We start from the raw sequence: 25579 nt of genomic DNA, 5'->3' as shown, positions 1-25579 counted from the left end.
ATGCATTAATAACAAAAAATGATGCAAAGATTAAGACATGATATATAAAATTTACTCAATCTTTTGGGTGTTCAACACCTTTAAACTGCTCATTACATGTACACATTATTTACAGTGTTTATTATAAAGTTGCAAATCAAAAATTTGCCAAATAAAAAGTAAACTTCTTAAAACTTTATTGCAACTGTTAAAACAACTTTAATCGACTGGTAAACAAATTATAATTCTTACTGTATTGAAATTGAATTTCCAATTTCTAACAATACTACACAACTTTTCATCATCTTAATAAGTCAACATTTCAATCAAAACTTGATCAAAAGTAGCTGTTAAACATTCTTTTTTGTTTGATTTTAGGTTTCATTTGTCCCAGCAAACTAGAGAGGAGATAGTCAGAAATCTGAGTATGTCCTTCCTTTTTCTAAATTGTATTAATTGTATTAATTTGTATATTTTAATTTGTATTCATTTAATACTTGTAAAGGTATATTTTAAAATCTAGATTTAAAGTTGATGGCTCTTATTATGTGTCTTACGAGGTTGGTCAAGTTGGTAAATATTTGGCTGAATTATTCAAGCAGCAGACATGTACTTTGGTCAGAAATTTTCTTACAAAATTGCTTGTTGCAGCATAGCATATTTATAATTCTCCAAATAAAAGTCATAATTAAAACATATTGGCAATTAACAAACCCTGTTTAAATTTTATTTCTGTATTTTTGCTGATACATGAACATGTGTATATTAAAATCCTGAAACCTTTGCTTTTTATGTCCCCCACTATAGTAGTGGGGGACATATTGTTTTTGCCCTGTCTGTTGGTCTGTTGGTTGGTTGGTTTGCGCCAGCTTTAACATTTGCAATAACTTTTTCAATATTGAAGATAGCAACTTGATATATGGCATGCATATGTATCTCATGGAGCTGCACATTTTGAGTGGTGAAAGGTCAAGGTCATCCTTCAAGGTCAAAGGTAAAATATATGGGTCAAAATCCCTCATTTAATGTACACTTTTGCAATATTTCAATATTCAAGATAGCAACTTGATATTTGGCATGCATGTGTATCTAATGGAGCTGCACATTTTGAGTGGTGAAAGGTCAAGGTCATCCTTCAAGGTCAGAGTTCAAATATATGTGGCCAAAATCGCTCATTTGATGAGTACTTTTGCAATATTGAAGATAGCAACTTGATATTTGGCATGCATGTGTATCTCATGGTGCTGCACATTTTGAGTGGTGAAAGGTCAAGGTCATCCTTCAAGGTCAAATATATTGGTCAAAATTGCTCATGTAATGTCACTTCTGCAATATTGAAGCTAGCAATTTTATATTTGACATGCATGTGTATCTTATGGAGCTGCACATTTTGAGTGGTGAAGGGTCAAGGTCAAGGTCATCCTTCAAGGTCAAACGTCATATACGGGGACATAGTGTTTCACAAACACATCTTGTTTATTCATTCACTAATTTCCATGAACAATAGAAATAAGATATTACAACAAACTATCAAAACTGGTCACCTTTTACAGACAATGATGTGGAGAATCACCACATAGAAACGGTGCACACGGTGAAGCACTACAGCAGCCTCTGGGGAGCCAAGAGCATCATAACCGTTATCAATCCGGCTGCCCTGGAGAAATACAGGTGGCTGGTCACCACTGTGACCCCTGGCTTGCTGGCAGACATGGATCAATACAAAGTTAGTCAACTGTTAACAAATTAAAATGAGCCTCACTCTGTGAAAACGGGGTTTAATGCAGTAAACAAAGGCTAATCAGGACGGCACTTTCCGCCTTAATTGGATTTTCACTAAGAAAAAACTAACAAAACAAAAGAAAAACATACCAGTAAAGCTGCAAGTGTCTTCTCCAGTGTTTCAGATTGGATCGGCCCTTCGGATCTTGTCCGATAAAATTTGAAATTGACCAAAGAAGTAAACTTCAATCGTACGATCGGGCCAACAAATAAACCATTCGTCGGACAATTTGACCGGTACATTTCTGTAGCAATAAGTCAAGTCTTTTGGACGATCAAATCTCGCAGTATCTGGTTTATTTTGTCTACAATACAGGCGCCTTAAGAACATAAACATGCTTCCCAATCATGCAGACGCTTCTGAATTCATGTTCGGAATACTTTGCCTTTTATCATACACAGTCGTTCGTGTCACGTGGTCGCTCGCTTAATAAATAGTTTTCATTAATCTGGCTTTCGGAAGCTAAATTTTGAAGGGTTTTCAGTCTGATTGATCTTTTCACGGTTAAAGCTTTCAACCTGCAAGCGACATTACCTGTAATATGGGATGGAAATTTATCAACGTGAACAGAGTGAAATCTAGCAAATTAATGATGGGGAAATTGAATTGTGCACATGCACATTTTGCAAGTTTAATTATTTCATTAGAAACTTGACACGTTGCGTATTATTTTTACAGTTGACAAATTATGTGTTTACTCGCTACCTTGCTTCTGTTATTTGCCGTTTATTGATGTAAGAACAGCATACGTCAAACTGGCAAATAGCAGCCAAATATCATCACATCTACGTGTACCTACACAGAATATACCGGTGTAAACAACTATGATTTACCCTTGTTTCAAGCTACTCTTACCTAATTTGGTATTAACAGTTCAAAGTGTGACAAACACCTTAAATGTGTCAGCCGACATCAAGCTTGCGTCCAATTAGAGACCTTATTTTACTACTGTTATTCTAATTAGCAGCCAAAATGCCCGCCGTACCCATGCCTTCTGTCATAGACAGGGCGGCTTTAATAATCCTTCCACACTAATTTGTATATTTATCCATGAAAAAATATCATGGCTAGTTACTTAAGACTGATGATGACAAGCAGGTGTATTCCTCATGGATATTGAGAATTTCATGCATAACTAAATTTTCTAACCAAACACACTTCCGAATTAAATGTTAATGCGACGTAAAAAAACATTTGTGCTTCAAATTGACCTTTTTCATGTATAGTGTGTGCATCTGCATGATAGCGAGGGTGTATAGAATTGTGTGCTCTAAGTCGATACCGACACATTATTTCACATTCGTTAAAGAAACACATGTCTTGTTTAATAAGACTCAATGTGCACATATAAGCTGCAATGTTAAAATTTTGTTTTCTGAGTTCAAGTGTTTTGATTCGAGTGATCGCTATATTTTGAAAAATGTGTTTGATTTGTATGCATTTACTTACATTATACACTAAAAGGGATATAATATGAAGTCTTTTACGTATGGATATTATATCAAATTATGGAAATCGGCACTATGCACAGAAGAGTAAGTTTCTGTTTATATGGCTATTTATTATAATGTCTGACAAAATAAATTGCGCTTTGACAGGAGAATGATTGTTTAAGAGTTTTGAAACACGAAACAAGTTAACAGTTTTCTACTAGAGTAAATCGTATTCATATTTACTGTTGGGGAATGTGTTGCGCATGTAAACTTTTGTATGCGTGAATACATGACCATAACGACGCCATTTCATCGCTAAGCTAAACTACTGCATATGTATATACAAGGCGCGAATTCTCATTGGTTACTATCGATGTTAATGTACCGCTTAACTCCGCCTACAAGGCTGTGCACTAATTGCAGTTGCAGAGCAGAGAACTATCAAAATTGTCGGCGAAATGATGATTGCTTTCATCTTTTGATTTAAGCCTTTATTGTTTGGAATGAATGCCCATGTATGCTAGTTGACTGGATAATCTTAAACAGCAGTGGATCTATTGCTCTGATAATAAACTGATATCACAACAAGCGTCATCGGTGACTTCATGACATGTATTTTGTTTTCGTTCAATATAATATTCTGTTATGAAGCTTAGCAACTACTGACAATACATAGTTAATTTTATTGGTGATTTATTATGTTCAATTTATCACTTTAAATATAAAAGTGAATGTTGTGCAATTCTTTCATTTTTCCCATAGTATTTATATGTATTATTTGCAGATTTCTTGTTCTCAAAAATATGTATTATTGGGAAAAACACCACCAAAGCTGCTTTAACAACTTCCTAATCACCCCTTAACTTCAGTGTTATTTGAAGTAATATGTTATTGAATATTGTTGTTGTTTTCTATCAATTTTACATTAAAAAAAAACTGTCCGAATTTTTTTTCGAGATTTAGGACAAATGTCCAGAAAAAAATTGACCATTTAGGACATCTGTCCTGAGGAAAGTGGGACCAATCTGAAACACTGCTTCTCTGATTAATCTGTGAGGACTGCAGAAGCTTATCTTGGATGACACTTTATTTGTTTTAACCCTTTGCATGCTGGGAAATTTGTCGTCTGCTTAATTGTCGTCTGCTGAATTTCTAAAATTAGCATATTCTTCGATTTTTTTCAAAGAATAGTATCAGAATAGCAAACAGTTTGGATCCTGATGAGACACCACGTTCTGTGGCGTCTCATCTGGATCCAAACTGTTTGCAAAAGCCTTCAAAATTTGGTTCCAGCACTGAAAGAGTTAATGAAGCCCCATTTTCCCAGGATAAAGTTCAAATAAAAATAGCAAGTTGTGTATGAGATTTAGCTAACTTAAAATATATATTAGATCTTTTGGAATTCTAGTATTGATAACGGTTAACCTATGGTTTCTGGAACACTTTATAAAAACTGTATAAATGGCTACTAATTCCATAAAAGAGCTTTAATAAGTCAATTACTTATGCAAATCTTTGTTCTCTAATGTTGTATAATATTGAAATTTTACTGTTTATTACCAAAGGAGTTGTTTCACACTTGTTTGAAAGGATTGTGTTGCAGTGCAAATCCTTAAGGGAATGCGGTCTCAATATAACGACTTTAATTTGTGTAAATAGCAAAAAAGTCTACCTGTTTCGTGTATTTAATTGGTCATTCACTCTTTTTTTACTGTTAACATATTAAGACCCTCACAACACACCTAAGCAGCTGTATTTACTTTTGCCTGTAAAGGTAGGATAATTATACTGTGATTTTTGTCGAGCCAATTTTCACCAAACTTTGGACCCATTTGCCTGTTGAAAAAAAAGCATGCATATATCTGCCCTATAATAATTTAAAATTTCTTCTTCATTTATCCATTATTTTGATAGAAGATGTCTTAATTGGCTTTGGATAAACAATTATTAAGAAGCATAAAAAATAACTAAAGAAGCAATTTACATCAAAACAAGTCTATTATCGTAATTTAGTTATGCATTTGTACCAAAACATTTTATTTATCTTATAGGAAGAAAAAAATAAATATCAGATCGTCCTTATGACTTTTTTTATTAAATGGATAACATTGTCATTGGATTAAACAATACAACTACTGTCTATAGACCCTCTGTGTCATTGTTATACCATAAGACCATTTTGAAAAGGCCATGTACGTTGAAGTGAGATTTGTCAACCAATCCCAAAGATATTTTGATAGGCAAAATGATGATCAATAAATGATCAGGTGGAAGCATAATGATAAATGAAAAGTTGTGAAAATCTTTACTTTTTTATGAGTCATAAGAAGGTCACATTGGCCAATTAAAACATTTTTTGTGTGTCTTGTGTTCACAGACTGAAGTGATGGTGGCCCTGACAGGTCCTGCAGTGTTCACGGGTGCCTTCTACACAGATGTCCCCTCTGTGACGATACATGTGGAGTATCTTGTGACTGGACCGGAGTTACAGCAGGTGGGAACAACACTGTGGTCATACTGATCTTTATAAGTGTATTCTGCACTCCAACCTGCTGGTGGGTATCTGGAAAACAGACAGTCTGATAAACTGAGGAATGACACTCATTGCAGCTGAAATTGCAAGTTGAAAATCAGTTAGTTTTTTTGGCTTATAAGATATTCAGGATCAAGGGAGTACAGGGTGCTTCTGGTGTTCATTGATATTTGTTAGTGCACAATATTGTCTTGTTTTCTTTCTTGTTTCATAAAGGCCAACTATTTTCAAAGACATTAGTTATGGTAGCCATTGTATTTGAACATGTTCCGGAGGAACCAAGCTGTCCAGAGTTCTATTGTGCACACCCTTAAGAGTGCTCAAACTATGTTCTGGTTCTTTCACTCGTTAAGTCATTCAATTCCATTATTTTTATGGCAATTCAAAAGGCCCCTAAAGAAGCTTTTGAGCTATTTATGCCTTTTTGGATGTTCAGTGATGTAGCATCTTTTAAAGAGTATATTTACAATACGGCTTCTTTAATATTTACAAATTCTTTTAAGAAAACAATTCATATTCCCTCTTTTAAAGTTATTATGTATATGTTAAAATGTTATCTTTACAAGGTCATTAAAAAGAGTAAAATTATTAACTTTTGTGTTCAATACACGCCTCCAATGAGATTCAAAAAAAAATAGGCAACTATTGAACAGTTTACTATGCAGTCATATTATTGATAGTGCACATTGTTAAAGCGTTACTTCATGCATCGCTAACAATTTTACAACAAGTACTGATTTTCACTGTGCTCTCTAAAAATTTGGCTTAGGACAACTTCTAATGATTTCAATATACATATTTTACTGAATGATAATAAAAACCAATTGGTAGACCAACTATTTAATGCATACATTTTTAAAGATGTAATTGAGCCCTGCTATGTGAAAACGGGGTTCATGCATGTGCATAAAGTGTCGCCCCAGATTAGCCTGTGTAGTCTGCACAGTCTTATCAGGGATAACACTTTCTGCATTTATGATAATTTCTGTTAAATGAAAGTCTCTTCGTAGCAAAAATCCAGTTAGGGCCGAAAGTGTTGTCCCTGATTAGTCTGTGTGGGCACTTTATGCATGCATTAAACCCCCTTTCTACAGTGAGAGCACAGCCCAATTATTTATGAAAATATACAACCATATTAGATGTCAATATGCCCCGTTAATGTTGAAGATCTACATGTATATGTATATTTGTGTATATTATGTGAGGCATATTCTACAATTACCTAATGTTTATCCACAGGCTATGTATCAGTTTGTGTCGAGCCTAATGGCAGATATAGACGCTATGTATCAGAGCGAGCATCATTCGGTGCTCTCAGCAGAGATCAGACATGCCGAGAACGAGGGAAACAAACCCAGCAAAGTCACATGGACCCTGCAAAGAATAGGTCAAGAAACAGTAAGTTTAGTTTGTTGATTGATCCATTGACAAAAATTAGTTTATCATGCATTTGGCTTTTTTTAATCTTTGTTCTCAATCAGATATGTTTAATGTTTCGATACATTATTTTTCAGGAAGAATTTATGGCTCAAGTGAAGGAGACAGTTCTGCTTTATAAATATGTCACCTTAAAAGTATGTATGTTTGAGGGTTTCTTTTAACAAGATGATTTATTACAAACTTTTACCTGTTGTTGATGAATTCTTCCAATGAAAAACAGATTCCAATTCCTTTTCATGTAAGTTTGTTTAATGATACATGTATGACAGAAGAAGAAGTCTGTATTGAAATCAAGTGTGAAGCTAATCTTATGTTTATTTTTATCTCATACAGTAGACTCTGCCAATACCGGACTCTCTGAATACCGGAACTCTCCCGATTCCGGACGGTCGGGCCAGTCCCGTATTTTCTCCTTCTTTTTCTTTGTTAAAAAATGTTGAATAAACCGAACTCTCTGAAAACCGGAAACCGGACGGGTATCTCCGTAAATTTGGTCATTTTCAACGTAAAATACATTGAGGATACCGGACGGTCTAAATTCTCAAGATGCCCGAGGCGTGAAAATAACAATACCTAGTCAGCACAGCGAGTGCGGTGTCACACATTTTGCTCGCGCAATTATCGATAATCGGATTAAACATACCATAAAGGTGTCAAGTCGTTACTGCGCTATGGGAGTCCGATTAAGTAATGTAAAACAAACTGTGAATGTCTATAATAGACGTGCGGTAACACCAAAAAGTGATTGACTCGACGGTTTTATTAATTATTTATTATCGCCTATGATAAACAATTTAATTAACATATTAATGCATGCCGTTGCGACGATCACTTTCTTGTGATCTTCTCTGGTATTTTAAAAGATCTTATAGCCATGTTTTTAACGCTGAAATGGTTGTTTGTTTGTTTGTTTGTCAGATCAACTGTTAGAAATATGACTGTTAAATATTCATCCATCTGTATGCAAATTCATTCATTGCCGTTTACTAATTTCGAATGCATCTAAAATGTCGCAGCCTCCAGCTAAACGCAGACGCGTAGAGCTTACGTTAGAGGATAAGATAAAGCTCATCACGGAATCAACTGCTCAACCAAAACCATCTCTAAATCGTGTATCTACAACAATCTTATTTGTGTCGTCACTCGCCTATGTGACAAATGCCACGTACGTACATGTATAAAGCACCACGCTCACTTTGGGATTAATCAAAACAAGTCGGTATGGATTTTTTTGCTTTGAATCGATTAAAAACACATTTTTTAAGAATACAATTAACATCATCAGTACCTGCGTACAGTTATCACATGGTACATGTAAATGTATATGGTTTGTTTTATTTTTATGTGATTCTGTACACAATGCATACCATGTATATTTCGGCAATATGCATACTCTTGGTAAACCTGAACTCTCTGAAAACTGGACGATCATGCCGATCCCGAGACAGTCCGGTTTACAGAGAGTCTACTGTATATTTTTTGAAAAAAATTATGAGCTATTGTCATTACCTTGGCGTCGGCGTCCGGTTAAGTTTTGTGTTTAGGTCCACTTTTCTCATAAAGTATCAAAGCTATTGCATTCAAACTTGGTACACTTACTTACTATCATGAGGAGATTGGGCAGGCAAAGTTAGATAACTCTGGTGTACATTTTGACAGAATTATGTGCCCTTTTTATACTTAGAAAATTGAAAATTTGGTTAAGTTTTGTGTTGAGGTCCACTTTTCTCATAAAGCATCAAAGCTATTGCATTCAAACTTGGTACACTTACTTACTATCATGAGGGGACTGGGCAGGCAAAGTTAGATAACTCTGGCGTGCATTTTGACAGAATTATGTGCCTTTTTTATACTTAGAAAATTGAAAATTTGGTTAAGTTTTGTGTTTAGGTCCACTTTATTCCTAAAGTATCAAAGGTATTGCTTTCATACTTGTGACACTTACTTACTATCATAAGGGGACTGTGCAGGCAAAGTGATGTAACTGTGACTGGCATTTTGACAGAATTATGGCCCCTTTATACTTAGAAAATTGAAAATTTCGTTAAGTTTTGTGTTTTGGGCCGCTTTACTCCTTAAGTATCATAGCTATTGCTTTAAGACTTGGAACACTCACAAACTATCATAAGGGGACTGTACGGAACAAGTTGCATAAATCTGGTTGTCATTTTGACGAAATTATGGCCCTTTTTTTACTTAGTAACTTTGAATATTCCTAAAGTATTAAAGCTATTGCTTTCATACTTGCGACTCTTACTAACTATCATAAGGGGACTGTGCCGGCAAAGTTATGTAACTCTGACTGGCAATTTGACAGAATTATTGCCCCTTTATACTTAGAAAATTGAAAATTTAGTTAAGTTTTGTGTATTGGGCCGCTTTACTCCTAAAGTATCGTAACTATTGCTTTCAGACTTGGAACACTCACAAACTATCATAAGGGGACTGTAGGGAACAAGTTGCATAAATCTGGTTGTCATTTTGACGGAATTATGGCCCTTTTTTTAATAAGTAACTTTGAATATATGGTTAAATTTTGTGTTTACATCCACTTTACTTCTAAAGTATCAAGGCTATTGCTTTCAAACTTCAAATACTTTCATACTATCATGAGGGTACTTTTTACCTTGACCCTCAAGGTCAAATAATTAAATTTTGCAAAAATTGCCATGACTTCGTTATTTATGATCAGATTTGATTGATACTTTGACAAAACAACTCTTACATGACATACTACAATAGACTCGACCCAAACTATCCCCCATGCCCCCCCCCCTCCCCCCCCCTGAATCCGACCCCCCCCCAAAAAAAAAACTTTTTTCTTTCTTTTTTTTTTTTTTGAAAGATCATTTTATAAATGACCACACCCTCACACTATACCCCCCCCCCCCGACCCCCCCAACCCCCACCACATTTTTTTTTTACGAAACATGGTTAAAAAACAAATATATTTATTTTTATTATTTTATTTTTGAAAGACCGTCCAACTATCCCACCAAAGAACCCTCCCCCCCCAAAAAAATTATTTTTATTTTGTTTTTGCATTTTTATTTCCTATTTTTGGAAGATAATGTAATAAATGACCACACCCCCACACTATACACCCCTCTCCACCCCACCCATCCATCTTTTTTGATTGAAGTATTGAGATAGTTTGCTTCACCTTTAAAAAGAAAAATAGATGAGCCGTCTGCACCCGCAAGGCGGTGCTCTTGTTTGATATGATTTATCTTTGAAACAATTTATAATTTTGACAAGTAGTTACCATTTTTAATGCTTTCCTGTGATTCATAAGAACCTGTGGCAACCAGGCAGGGGGCACTTTGTCTTAATTGGCTATATGAAAACTGAGGTTCAAAAATGGTTTGGTTCTGTTGAAAATTGTCGCCGTGATGGGATGGAGTATTTTTTGTTAAATGGTAATACCGAAACCTCCTAAACACTTTTAAAGTCTCATTTTATACCTAATAATGAAACTTGCTCAGATAATTTGTCTAATAATATCTCAGGTGATTTGGAAATGGTTCCGGTCCATTGAAAAACATGGTTGCCAAAAGGTGTGACAGTTTTCCTTGTTTAGCTTTAGTACACCTTTGTGAACACTCTAGAGGTCACATTTTTTATCCAATATTCTTGAAACCTGGTCAGAACATATTTCCCAGTCATATCTCAATCAAGTTTTGACTATCTTCTTAAAGGATCATCAAATAAGTCCCTAGGAAAAATAAAAGAAAAAGCCTTTTAACACTCTTGGGACCAGATTTGTTCCCCAATCTTCTTTAATCTTTATCAGAACATTTTCCCTATGATATCTTGTTGAGGTCAAAAGGAGTCAAGAACTAGGTCACAAGGTCTAATGAAGGAAATGCAGATGAACACTCTGGTGGCCATATTTATTGCTCTTTCTCTGAGTTTGAAACTCGTTTATTATACTAAGGGTAAAAGACTATGCTATGAGGTCCTTTATTAAACGAAAAGCTTGTTAACAGAGGCCACATTAATTGTCATGAAGCATTTTCAGTACTTTCATCCCCATGATATTTCTAATAGAAACAGAGCACTTTGGAATCTTAAATCTGGGTCACTATGTCAGATGTTCATTGGAAGTAAAAGCCTTTGAATACTCTGAAGTCCACATGAAATAAATTGTTATGGGCTCTGAGTTGCTCAAGCACATAGCTGATGAGTGTGGGGCAGTTGTCATGTGAAACTACCTGCTTATAAGAGCGCAAGTTGACTTGTTGTATCGCTCCTCATTAAATTATCAATTACTCTAACCAGTGTTAAATTCAAATGGATATTACCCTCGGGGTTAAAGAGTGCATGAAGAAACATCTGCACAGGGAAATCAGGGAAGAAATTTCCTTATATAAGGTATTTTTCATGTAAAATCTTTTCTTTGCAAATCTACATTTAAGGAGGTTTCTTCTCTAATTAGCCTGTGTGGAATGCACAGACTACTCTTGGATGACACTTTACGCACTTGCCTTAAGCCCCAATTTGCCAAAGCCAGGCTTGTATATACCTAAAACTAATAGAAATCCCGGATATCTTGACTTCCAGTGCTCCTTCCAGTTGGACCCAGACGACACAAGATATGTCCATGGGGACAAGATCTACGCATTTAACTTCATGAAAAATGCAGACGACTCATTAGCACCACAAGGGTTTGTTCATTATTGAAATACGTTTTTCAGTAATAGCTGCTAAATGTATGGTTATTCAACACTTGGTTATAGAAACCCTTCACATTATCAGTTATGTAAATACATGTCCTCCAGCCCTGCCTTGGTAAATTCTTGTCAAACTTACTCAGAATCTTGATTACACAAAGGCATGGTTGTAGTATTTTCTTAGTCTTGAGTAACAATATTTTGGTCCATATGCTGACTTTTATTACTGTAATGTAAAACTAACAGAACCACGGTTAATGCAAATAATGACATTACCCACATAAGTGACTGCATGCTTTAATATTAAAATGGACAAAGTCAATATTTGATTATCCATTTGATGTTAAAAATGAGTTTAAATGCTTTAATTGTAAGAAATGATAAAATTGATATGATGTAAAACTTAGATGTTAAGAAATGAAAGTATTTCCCAGTGATGGTTTAATTATCGTTTGTAACACCATGTTACATTGTTATTGCTTCAACAGCTCACTTACCACTATAGACCATGTAATTATAACCACTTTGTAACCTTAACTGAAACTATGAACATTGTTCATGTATTGTTTGGCAGCAGTCATTTTTAGGCATTTTTCACTTAAGTTCTATTTTAACATATGGTGTTTTTTTTTATACATTTTATGCACACTATTTTTTTCATCAAAGAATTGTAATATAAACCTTGGAATCATATTTGGAATTAAAACAAACTGTACAAATACAATCTCTGGAAATAAATCCTGTTCCATTGAAGATTTAAAGCAGAACATCTTTCAAAAAAAGCATGCCATTTCCTGTATTTCTTATTAGGATAGAGTGCTATGCAGAGATACCTGCTGTGTGTGTCCATACTGGGGTCTTCTTTGAGAAGTCAGGGGCCGAAAACTACTTCAGCATGTATGAACCGGAATCCATCAACATGGACTTGGCACGTCTACCCCAGACTGGTATGGATGGACTGAGGTTTTGTAGGAGAATGAAGTTCTAGGACTGATTTCTATTAATGTTATTAATTGGTTAGGGATGCATATTATATTTATTTGAAAGTTGATATTGTTGTAAAAAAGAATATTTGTGTTGTTTAAGTCTTATATAATTTTCTTTTAAAGCTTTCAATTTTAGGATGAAAATTGTGCGACTTAATAACAATTTTAAAATATTGAGGTAATTGTTTGTAACTGGACTATTTTACAAAAAAGGGTTGGGGCCCATTATTAATTAAGTTCCTAATTAAAACACTTTTAACATTCCTTTAATTTATAAAATTCTGTAAGTCTCTTGATTTTTCATTTCATTTATATTTAACATGTGTTGCAACTGTAAATATAGCTTGAATGATGGCTATACTATTCATTTGTAAGCAACATAAATTGTCTACATATACAAAAATATCTTTAGTGCTCATGTATGTGAAATAAAGTTTATAATATCTTGATATTAATTTTATCCTTGTCTATAAGTCTTACTTTGTATGAAACAGTGCAAAACAAAAAAATATTTTTAAACTATATTGGAATAAAATTAAAAATTAACATACTAGCATTAGAAAATACAATTTATTAAAAGTTAATATCAAGTCAAATATTTAAGAAATTGCTTCATGTTAAGAAAAGATTGTTCAAACGTTCAGATTGCCATATTCTTTTAAAACCATTATGTTTGATCTAGAAGTTATTTATAGTGGAATTAAACAATTTATATTGATCATGTTGTATTTTCTGCAGTAAATACATATTATTACATGAAACGAAAGTCAGCAAAATCGTTCCTTTAGGAAAGACATATGTTGTAATGTTGAAGAAAATGTGGCTGGTTTGGTTGCATTCTGTCCTTTGTTTCATGTCAGATGAGAGCGCAAAGGGGAACCAGAATCCTTCACAGACCAGCCCGGAGCCAGGGACCTCCAGTAGTCACCATGACAACTCAATCAAAATGAAGATTGACGGGTTCCTCATACCTCCCAGCGATGACAGTGTAATCTTCAGCTGGAGAATCACATCGCCTATAAGGTCTCATTTAAGTTCAACCCTGTGCCCTGTGTCACCAAAGATCTAATGGAAAAGACCTTTATGATGGATTCGTTTCTCAAATAAAGCATAAGGGTGTAAAATATATCAAGGACACAAATACAATCATTGAAACTAGCTTATCAAAGTTTATTGAGAAATAAAATCAATGAAACTGACTTATCAAAGTTTAGTGAGACAGTAAATTATTTATTAGTCCCTTCCCGTTTTATTTCAGTAGGAGTCAAATTTTGGTGATTGTTACTTTAAGTACAATAATTACAGCAAATAGTGCAATAACTTGAAAACATTTGAAAAATGCAATATTTAAACTTATAAAAAGTGAATAAAAGGTATTTCTTACAGCAAACATTTGCCTAAACTTATAGCAAACATCATGCTTTTATGGCTTAAGTATCTTAGTGTGAAATCTTTGTCTTCTATGTTTACAGGTCCTATTTTCAGCAACAAGTGGCAGCAGCTTTCACTGAAGTGGCTCTATACAAAGTGTTGTACAACCTCATAATATTAACATTGTTAGACAGGTATGTACGGATGCACTCTGGGCATTTTGATGAACTTATCATACCTGAATTTTATTAATTGTAATTATTAGGCCAATCTTACAAATTGTGTGTTTGCAATTGCAATTTCCTAGGGTTGCTTGTTTGTTAGCAATTTCCAAGGGCTGCTTGTTTGATTGCAAATGCAATTTCCTAGGATTGCTTGTTTGTTTGCAATTTCAATTTCCTAGGATTGTGTGTTTGTTTGCATATGCAATTTCCTAGGGTTGCTTGTTTGTTTCCAATTGCAATTTCCTATTAAGTGTTATAATGTTAAATACCAGTATAAAACAGATACTGCCTTTGATTTCATATGAGGAGTTCAATTTATTAGACATGAATTTCTTGTTTAAATCAGTATGTGACTCATAAATCTAATCCTAAAGAGCATCCATCTAAGATTCTTTGTGGTAAAAACTGTAGATTCTGTTTTTCACAACATGATTACTATTTTTTTCCCTGTTTAAAAGTATCTTCTAAACACAAGGTTGTGGGCATTGTTATTTTGACCACAAGTAGTATGTGTCTAGATGTAACCATTAACTGTTTTTGTTTACCAAATACAAAATAAAATTTTTTTTTTTTTTTTAAATTGGGTTGATTTTACTCAAAAAAATATTTTGAGTTGAGACCATTTCATCATCATTGTTAATGTTTGCCTAATTGAGATTTTTATCAACTCTGGACCTGGGATTGAAACTTAAGGACCTGTTAGCGCTGTTGGTTGAGTTCTTGACTACAAATATGAGGATGGTGGATTAAATTTGCTACCTGGCTACATAATTTATATGGGGATTTGCCATAATGACATTATTCTATAGTCATTCTCTGCCTACCTCAGATAGCTACATGTATCTCAACTAGGACTAATGTCAGTTACGGGCATGGGTATGTGTAATTAGCACTTGTAAACCAGCGTACCCAGGAAAAGTGTGACCTTCATGATGCAGCTCACTTTCTGGGGTTTAAAGCAAAAAATCCAAATGAACAACAGACTCGTGCTGTATTGTGGTATTGCTGTCACTGTTTTCCAGGAAAAGCGTTAAGCATAGTGAGGATGTGTTGGTTGAGGTGTGTCGCTGTATTGTGGTATTGCTGTCATTGTTTTCCAGGAACAGCCTGAAGCATAGTGAGGATGTATTGGTTGAGGTGTGTCACTGTATTGTGGTATTGCTGTCACTGTTTTCCAGGCACAGCCTGAAGCATAGTGAGGATGTGTTGGTTGAGGTGTGTTGCTGTATTGTGGTATTGCTGTCACTGTTTTTCAGGAACAGCCTGAAGCATAGTGAGGATGTGTTGGTTGAGGTGTGTTGCTGTATTGTGGTATTGCTGTCACTGTTTTTCAGGAACAGCCTTAAGCATAGTGAGGATGTGTTGGTTGAGGTGTGTCGCTGTATTGTAGTATTGCTGTCACTGTTTTCCAGGAACAGCCTGAAGCATAGTGAGGATGTGTTGGTTGAGATGTGTTGCCCTATTGTAGTATTGCTGTCACTGTTTTCCAGGAACAGCCTGAAGCATAGTAAGGATGTGTTAGTTGAGGTGTGTCGCTGTATTGTGGTATTGCTGTCACTGTTTTTCAGGAACAGCCTGAAGCATAGTGAGGATGTGTTAGTTGAGGTGTGTCGCTGTATTGTAGTATTGCTGTCACTGTTTTTCAGGAACAGCCTGAAGCATAGTGAGGATGTGTTGGTTGAGGTGTGTCGCTGTATTGTGGTATTGCTGTCACTGTTTTTCAGGAACAGCCTGAAGCATAGTGAGGATGTGTTGGTTGAGGTGTGTCGCCCTATTGTAGTATTGCTGTCACTGTTTTCCAGGAACAGCCTGAAGCATAGTGAGGATGTGTTAGTTGAGGTGTGTCGCTGTATTGTAGTATTGCTGTCACTGTTTTCCAGGAACAGCCTGAAGCATAGTTAGGATGTGTTGGTTGAGGTGTGGCGCTGTATTGTGGTATTGCTGTCACTGTTTTCCAGGAACAGCCTGAAGCATAGTGAGGATGTGTTGGTTGAGGTGTGTCGCTGTATTGTAGTATTGCTGTCACTGTTTTCCAGGAACAGCCTGAAGCATAGTGAGGATGTGTTGGTTGAGGTGTGGCGCTGTATTGTGGTATTGCTGTCACTGTTTTCCAGGAACAGCCTGAAGCATAGTGAGGATGTGTTGGTTGAGGTGTGTCGCTGTATTGTAGTATTGCTGTCACTGTTTTCCAGGAACAGCCTGAAGCACAGTGAGTATGTGTTCGTTGAGGCGTGTCGCTGTATTGTGGTTTTGCTGTCACTGTTTTTCAGGAACAGCCTTAAGCATAGTGAGGATGTGTTGGTTGAGGTGTGTCGCTGTATTGTGGTATTGCTGTCACTGTTTTCCAGGAACAGCCTGAAGCATAGTGAGGATGTGTTGGTTGAGGTGTGTCGCTGTATTGTGGTATTGCTGTCACTGTTTTCCAGGAACAGCCTGAAGCATAGTGAGGATGTGTTGGTTGAGGTGTGTCGCTGTATTGTGGTATTGCTGTCACTGTTTTTCAGGAACAGCCTTAAGCATAGTGAGGATGTGTTGGTTGAGATGTGTCGCCCTATTGTAGTATTGCTGTCACTGTTTTCCAGGAACAGCCTGAAGCATAGTGAGGATGTGTTGGTTGAGGTGTGTCGCCCTATTGTGGTATTGCTGTCACTGTTTTCCAGGAACAGCCTGAAGCATAGTGAGGATGTGTTGGTTGAGATGTGTCGCCCTATTGTAGTATTGCTGTCACTGTTTTCCAGGAACAGCCTGAAGCATAGTGAGGATGTGTTGGTTGAGATGTGTCGCCCTATTGTAGTATTGCTGTCACTGTTTTCCAGGAACAGCCTGAAGCATAGTAAGGATGTGTTAGTTGAGGTGTGTCGCTGTATTGTAGTATTGCTGTCACTGTTTTTCAGGAACAGCCTTAAGCATAGTGAGGATGTGTTGGTTGAGGTGTGTCGCTGTATTGTGGTATTGCTGTCACTGTTTTCCAGGAACAGCCTGAAGCACAGTGAGGATGTGTTGGTTGAGGTGTGGCGCTGTATTGTGGTATTGCTGTCACTGTTTTCCAGGAACAGCCCTAAGCATAGTGAGGATGTGTTGGTTGAGGAGTGTCGCTGTATTGTAGTATTGCTGTCACTGTTTTCCAGGAAAAGCCTGAAGCACAGTGAGGATGTGTTGGTTGAGGTGTGGAGGATCTTCCATGGCACGTATGGACATCTGAACGTGCTCATGCAGCGCAACAAGGCTCTCAGGGCTGCTATAGAGGCTGTCACCTTGGTAATCTGACCATTGCCAATATGACATACTCATTAAACCCTTTCCCACTAGGAAGCAAAGTGAAAATGGCTTTTGTAACCAGCATAAAACCAGAACAGCCTGCGAGTAACTTGCAGTCTGTTCAGGTTTTATGCTGTTTACTACTCATCAGTATCTAAGAGCTGGAAAATTATCCTTTAAAACTTGAATCTAGTAAAAAAGATATTTAATTTAATTCAACTTTCTAAGTGACTACAAATGCGTCAAAATATGTATCTAAGTGGTTAAAGGTTAAGTGAGTTTTTCAATGGTATTTTCTAAAAAAAATCCAAACCTATTTAAACTATGCATGTCCCCTTTTATGATATACCTATAGATAATTCCACTTAAATAATGGGATATTGTAAAATGCAAGCTAATGAAAATGAATTTTCTGGTTGATTCTATGAAATCTGTTTCATTATTTAACGGCTTGGAATAAGGGCTATTATATGTTTAAGTGTATTGTAAATATTACTAGCATTCTGACATACATTGAGACCTGCACAATACACTTTTGTGGATGGTTTAGGTCATGCAATAAATTCATGCCCCTTTTTCAAAGCCATTTTATTTGTATTTCTTTTGTGTTAATGTACTAATAAACTTTTTTAAGTTATTGCATTTGATTACTTTTTTTACTGAATTTTAAATTTATTTAATTAGATTTGCAAACACCAGGACAAATTATCTAAATGGGATGATACTTTATATAAAGTATCCCTTCAGGGTGGCAATCTGATGCATATGCTGTCATGTTGTGTCCTTGTGATTTTTAATACAACAATTTGTTTCCACACAAATAAGTTGTATATTGACAAAGCATATCATGTGGGAGCATATTCCGTCCATTTCACTGATATTCTGGTATTATTTTGAATTCTACGTACTAAAAAGCTTTGATACATACATCCAATACTCAGCGCTGTAAGATCACATGATTTCATTTTGACCATAAGATTGACCCAATTTTAATTAGTTGTACTTATACAGCATCATGTTGGCTTCCAGGATCAAGACTATGGTGACATTCGACCACTTCTAATACAGTACATGGAGGATATAGAGATCACCCTATGTGACTCCTTGTATGTAATACTTTTTTATAATTATATTATGAATGCGTGTACATTGTCTTATAGACTCATTGTGTGTTAAATATCAGTACATTTTGTAAATATAACTTGTTGTTTGTTTTTAAAAAAGAACTTTCATTTGCTACATAGCTGTGAACTGTTGCAATGTTATACAGAGAAGATAAATTGATAATGGCATTGATACTTGTTTTGGAGGTTCAATCGCTTATTTGACATTTGGTGTTTGCTATGTTTTATTCTCATTGGGCTAGAGTTTTTTTTAGATCTTTCCAGCCAAGTACTTGTTCTGTCCAAGAAACTGATGTAACAGTTTTTCTTTAAACTGAAGTGTTTCAATGTGTTAAATACAGTTATATAATTAAATGAATGTCTATGTTTAAATAATGTCAGCAATTTTATTCATTTCTTAGATATCTTTGTCATACTTTTAATCCTTTTTCCAGGAATATTTTAATTATTGTCCCCTACCGGTTTTACCAGAGGGGACTTTTCGTTTGCGCTTTGTGTGTTCACCGGAGGGGACTTATGGTTTGCGCTTTGTGTGTCTGTAAGTCAGTGAGTCTGTCACACTTTTCTGGATCCTGCCATAACTTTAAAAGTTATTAATATTTTTTCATGAAACTTGAAATATTGATAGATGGCAATATGGACATTATGCACGTCATTTCATTTTGTTCCTACGTCAAAAATTCTGCTATGGCAACAAATAAAAAAAAATATATATATTTCTGACAATGGTGGAGCCGGTAGGGGACATATATTGTTTGGCAATAGTCTTGTTACTCATATATTTGTTTAATTCTTCATAATTGGATTATAATAGCTACTAGGTGTGATATACCAGGAGCCCTATTTTATTCCTGTTTCCTCTATTAGCACTGAGCGCAGTCAGGACCAAGTGAATATCGGACGGGTGATGGTGGCCAGAGTACAGAGTCTTCTCCCCCTAGCTGAAAACATACTGGCATCTGACAGCCATAGCAACTTTGTAAGTGACATGTAGGGTATTAAATATATGGGTCATGCTCTGGGAAAGCAGGGCTTAATGCATGTGGGTAAAGTGTCGTCCCAGATTAGTCTGTTCAGTTAGCACATTCTTATCAGGGACAACACTCTCCCCTTGTATGGAATTTGTTGATTACAGGCAGTCTCTTCTAAAGGAAAATCCAGTCTAGATCCAGCATAAAGCCTCGTTCCTGATTTGCCTGTGTGGTCTGCACAGGCTTATTTGGGCTAATAAACACACATGTGATAAGCACCAGTTTCCTTGAGCCTGACTACATGTTATACTAGCACATGTGTGCTCATATTGAGCTTTTGTGTTTGGTGGCTGTTCAGCAAGTTTTTATGCCCCCTTTAGAAGAAAAGGGGGTATATAGTTTTTTTTCGCACTGTCCGTCTGTAAGTCTTTCCGTCAGTCTGTCAGTCTGTCTGTCACACTTTTCGTGTCCCCTCTCTTATTCAAATAGTTTTCATCCGATCTTTACCAAACTAGGTCAGAAGTTGTATCTAGACAATATCTAGGTCAAGTTCGAATATGGGTCATGCCGGGTCAAAAACTAGGTCACTGGGTCACTTAGTGCATTTCAAGGATTTAGCATGGTGTCCGCTCTCTAATTGAAGTAGTTTTCATCTGATCTTTACTAAACTTCGTCAGAAGTTGTATTAAGACAATATCTAGGTGAAGTTTGAATATGGGTCATGCTGGGTCAAAAACTAGGTCACTGGGTCACTTAGTGCATTTCAAGGATTTAGCATGGTGTCTGCTCTCTAGTTTATGTGGCTTTCTGATTTATTTTGATATTCTAAGACATTTTTATGTTCCGGAAGGAGGGCATATAGTGATTGGACTGTCCGTTCGTCTGTCCGTTCGTCTGTCCGTCACACTTTGTGTTTAGATAAAAATGCCCATAACTTCTATGTCGCTTCAGATAGCAATTTCTGTTTGGCATGCATGTGTATATGGACAAGGCCTTTCAATACGCACACAAATTTCGACCCCTGTGACCTTGACATTGAACTTAGGTTCCGCGTTTAGGCTCGAAATCTGCGTTAAGAATTTGAAAAAAGCTCATAACTTCTACCAAGCGTTTATTGGGGGCATAAGTCATCCTATGGTGACAGCTCTTGTTTTCATATTTATTGGGTCAGGTATTGTTTGTTGTTAAAAATTTGTTTAAAACAACATTTCATCCTTAAATGCTTTACAATGACACTTCCCAAGAATAATCAGTTGTTGGTCCTAGTTAATAATTTTTTAGAATCATTTCAGTCTGCTGCAGATGTGGGTCACTTGAGCTAAAAATCAATTTTGTTAGTGGAAACTTCCAAAATCGCATCAGAGTTTTAATGTTTGTTATGTAAAATTCTTGATATTTGGTATGGATAAGCAGGTAATGTTCATCTACAATGTTTATTCAAATCATGCCCTTGGGGTACAAACTGACCATGCCCCAAGGTTGTCCTTATTTTGATAGACATTGAGAGCAAAATAATCTTCTCAAAAAGAACATGAAACCCTGAAGTGTAATGTTTAGTATGTTATGTTGTTTCGGCATCGTGTACAAAGATTGTTTTGAGGTAAAAACTTGAGGTAACATGGTTATAATAGTTTATTAGCAAATTAAAGTTAGCAGTAAAGTAAGGCAATCTCAGTCACGTATCATATATGACTCGGAATCAGCTATCAAGTGATAAAGGCTAGCAGAAATAATTCAAATTTAGTAATATAGTTGATTTTGCATAGTTAAAATTAGACAAAATATACATAGTCATTGTTATAATAATATTCTTAGCTTCCCCTGCTATATTACAAAACAATAAACTGTTTTTCTCAATGCATGTATATTGACTGCATGCATGTATATTGACTACATGTATGTAAATTGACTACATGTACTGTAAAACCATTAATTTTCGTGTGCTACGAATTTTCGTGGATTTCGTTGTTCCTCCGAACCACGAATTCAAGTACGAACGATTATTTTGACATTTTTAATCCGAAATTGGTCCTTTCCGAATGTCATTGCGGACATTCTCTATTGTTTTTGGTTATCAGAGATATTTGATTGAGATATGCTAGGTAATACAATATGTTGTTTTCTTGATAAGTGTTTGGGTAATAATACTTTTTAAATCAAGCACGGATTTTAAACTGTACATCAACGATTGTTCTCTTTTACGTGACGTCGTCAAATTAACAGTTTGCAGATTTATCACATATGTCAATTAGTGCCAATTAAAGTTAAAAGAGACAAAACGGTTTTCACACCTGTATTTTGGGGACCTTATTACTCAATTGTTTCTACTAGGGGACCGATTGAGCAGAGAATTGCAAATATTGTCAAAACAACATTGATGGCAATTAGCGAGTGGGGACACACAAGATTGCTGCTTTATTCGCTTTTATCGACAATTATCGGCAACACTTTCATGCTTCAGTGCACATTAATCACATGCCTTGCTGTCAACACACATTAGCAGATTATTCTTCGTTATTACTCTGGTTGTTTTTAGAAAAGTTTAATTATTATGACTGTCAATCTTCCCCAAAAATTTGAAATCCACGAAATTACGTGTCAACGAATTAGTTGTTTTTTATTAAACCACGAAATTTCATACCGACGAATTTCTATACGTTTACAGTATGTATATTGACTACATGTATGTATATTGACTACATGTGTGTATATTGACTACATGTATGTATATTGACTACATGTATGTATATTGACTACATGTATGTATATTGACTACATGTATGTATATTGACTACATGTTTGTGTATTGACTACATGTATGTATATTGACTACATGTATGTATATTGACTACCGTATGTATAGTGACTACATGCATGTATATTGACTACATGTATGTATATTTACTACCTGTATGTATATTAACAACATGTATGTATATTGACTATGTGTGAATATTCAGGTTATGGAGGACCTGCACGCCCTCAACCTGTACTTAGTGCCCCTGATGATGGGGACTGCAGACATCTGTCTTCAGGCCTCGGACAAAGCCACTGTATGTGAAATCTTACTTTAAACACTTTAATGGGTCAATCGTTATAGAAAAATTTAAATACATGTACAGCTTGTCTATGCTGCAATACAGTTCCTGTGTTATGTAAAAAGAGTCTGTACGTTTCCATAAATATCATTAGTCTTGTGTTGCATCATGAGCCAATCTGCCATTATGAGACAACACAATCATGTAGAATGTTTCAGCTAATTACGTGGCTAACTTGACTCCAATTAGTTCCATGAAATTCTGAAATGCATGCGCAGCGTATTAACAACAAAAGAAACTTCCTCAGTTCAATAGAAACAGTTTGTACCTTTTTATGCCCCCCTTCCAAGAAGAGGGGGTAAATTGTTTTGCACATGTCGGTCTGTATGTCCGTCCATCCACCAGATGGTTTCCGGATGATACCTCACGAACGCTTAGGCCTAGGATCATGAAACTTCATAGGTAGAATGTTTCAGCTAATTAAGTGGCTAAATTGACTCCAATTAGTTCCATGAAATTCTGAAATGCATGCGCAGCGTATTGTCAACAAAAGAAAGTTCTTCAGTTCAATAGAAACAGTTTGTACATTTGTATGCCCCCCTTCGAAGAAGAGGGGGTATATTGTTTTGCAGATGTCGGTCCGTATGTCCGTCCGTCCACTAGATGGTTTCCGGATGATAACTCAAGAACGCTTAGGCCTAGGATCATGAAACTTCATAGGTACATTGATCATGACTCGCAGATGATCCCTATTGATTTGGAGGTCACTAGGTCAAAGGTCATGGTCACGGTGACCCGAAATAGTGTAATGGTTTCCGGATGATAACTCAAGAACGCTTATGCCTAGGATCATGAAACTTCATAGGTACATTGATCATGACTCGCAGATGACCCCTATTGATTTTCAGGTCACTAGGTCATAGGTCAAGGTCACGGTGACCCGAAATAGTAAAATGGTTTCCGGATGATAACTCAAGAACGCTTATGCCTAGGATCATGAAACTTCTAAGGTACATTGATCATGACTCGCAGATGACCCCTATTGATTTTCAGGTCACTCGGTCAAAGGTCAAGGTCACAGTGACACTAAATAGTGAAATGGTTTCCGGATGATAACTCAAGAACGCTTATGCCTAGGATCATGAAACTTCTTAGGTACATTGATCATGACTCGCAGATGACCCCTATTGATTTTCAGGTCACTAGGTCAAAGGTCAAGGTCACAGTGACCCGAAATAGTGAAATAGTTTCCGGATGATAACTCAAGAATGCTTATGCCTAGGATCATGAAACTTCATAGGTACATTGATCATGACTCGCAGATAACCCCTATTGATTTTCAGGTCACTAGGTCAAAGGTCAAGGTCATTTGAAAAAAGTTATGAGCTATTGTCATCACCTTGGCGTCGGAGTCCTGTTAAGTTTTGTGTTTAGGTCCACTTTTCTCATAAAGTATCAAAGCTTTTGCATTCAAACTTGGTACACTTGTTTACTATCATGAGGGGACTGGGCAGGCAAAGTGAGATAACTCTGACGTGCATTTTGACAAAATTATGTGTCCTTTTTATACTTAGAAAATTTGGTTAAGAAAAAAGTATACTTATTGCGATTTGGAATATAGCCGAATTTCGGCTATAAAATCGGGCCAAAACAAAACTTGCCTAGGATCATGAAACTTCATAGGTTCATTGATCATGACTGTCAGATGACACCTATTGATTTTCAGGTCACTAGGTCAAAGGTCAAGGTCACAGTGACTGGAAACAGTAAAATGGTTTCCGGGTGATAACTCAAAAATACTTAGGCCTAGGATCATGTAACTTCATAGGTACATTTATCATGACTTGCAGATGACCCCTATTGATTTTCAGGTCACTAGGTCAAAGGTCAAGGTCACAGTGACAAAAAACGTATTCACACAATGGCTGCCACTACAACTGACAGTCAATGTGGGGGCATGCATGTTTTACAAACAGCCCTTGTTATAACTTAAATAATAAAAGTAGATGTAAATGTTCTGATAAGAATTTAGGCTGTAAATAAATCTGACTAGGTTTTGTAATGCTATTGTGATAACATTTAATATTATATTGTTTTCAGATGTTTATCAGGGAGATTAAGGAAACATTACAACAGGCTGACCCAGAAGTAGTTCAGAGAATAAAAAAACGCCCTGTTGAAAAGCCAGTTAAAGTATAAAGTGATTCTGTTTTGTTGTATTTATAGATAGTGGCGCAAAGAAAGGAAAACAATACATGTACCATTGCATTTGTCATATTTTAGTGTAAAGCATTTTGTAAAAATTGGTGACAGTGTTGACCGCGAACTTCACTTTTTATCCCCCGCCATCGGCGGAGGGATATTGGTTTGGCGTTGTCCGTCCGTCTTTCCATCCGTACGGAGCCATATCTTGAAAGTGCTTTGGCGGATTTCATTGAAACTTGGTATGAGTATATATATGGATGAGAGGACGTTGCACGCCAAATGACATTGTACACCATCTGTTAATAACGGAGTTATGGCCCTTTGTATCTTGAAAAAATGCTTTTTTGAGTGTCAAATTTAACACTTTTGTGTCCAGAAGCATATTGGCGGGGGATATCAATTCAACGAATTTGCTTGTTATCCACCGCCATAGGACGAGGGATATTGTTTTGGTGTTGTCTGTCCGTCCCTCTTTCCGTCCTTCCGTGCGTCCTTCCGTCCGTCCGGCCGGCACTTTTGTGTCCGGTACCATATCTTGGAAGTGCTTTTGGCGGATTTCAT

At 36.1% G+C, this 25579-nt stretch overlaps 1 protein-coding gene across 5 annotated transcripts in view; it reads left to right on the top strand.

The window, feature by feature from the left end:
* Positions 1–25579, top strand: part of LOC127846992 (uncharacterized) — a 50189-nt gene that overhangs the window by 4609 nt on the left and 20001 nt on the right. For 2 of the 5 annotated variants that reach the window (XM_052378471.1, XM_052378502.1), the window contains 14 exons: positions 358–404; positions 1533–1705; positions 5573–5689; positions 6968–7126; positions 7243–7302; positions 11732–11835; positions 12652–12788; positions 13688–13850; positions 14300–14392; positions 17551–17680; positions 18710–18786; positions 19672–19783; positions 22736–22828; positions 24914–25006. In XM_052378471.1, coding sequence (XP_052234431.1) covers positions 358–404; positions 1533–1705; positions 5573–5689; positions 6968–7126; positions 7243–7302; positions 11732–11835; positions 12652–12788; positions 13688–13850; positions 14300–14392; positions 17551–17680; positions 18710–18786; positions 19672–19783; positions 22736–22828; positions 24914–25006 — 1558 coding nt within the window. Of the gene's footprint in view, positions 1–357; positions 405–1532; positions 1706–5572; positions 5690–6967; positions 7127–7242; positions 7303–11731; positions 11836–12651; positions 12789–13687; positions 13851–14299; positions 14393–15756; positions 15794–16692; positions 16730–17316; positions 17354–17550; positions 17681–18709; positions 18787–19671; positions 19784–22735; positions 22829–24913; positions 25007–25579 lie in introns of all 5 variants that reach the window. The other 3 variants (XM_052378486.1, XM_052378494.1, XM_052378477.1) reach the window with 3 other exon arrangements.

This window comes from Dreissena polymorpha, chromosome 1 (assembly GCF_020536995.1).
Source record: "Dreissena polymorpha isolate Duluth1 chromosome 1, UMN_Dpol_1.0, whole genome shotgun sequence".
NCBI lineage: Eukaryota > Metazoa > Mollusca > Bivalvia > Myida > Dreissenidae > Dreissena > Dreissena polymorpha.
Note: the sequence above shows the minus strand (reverse complement) of the source record. Positions and strands in the feature narration are given on the sequence as shown.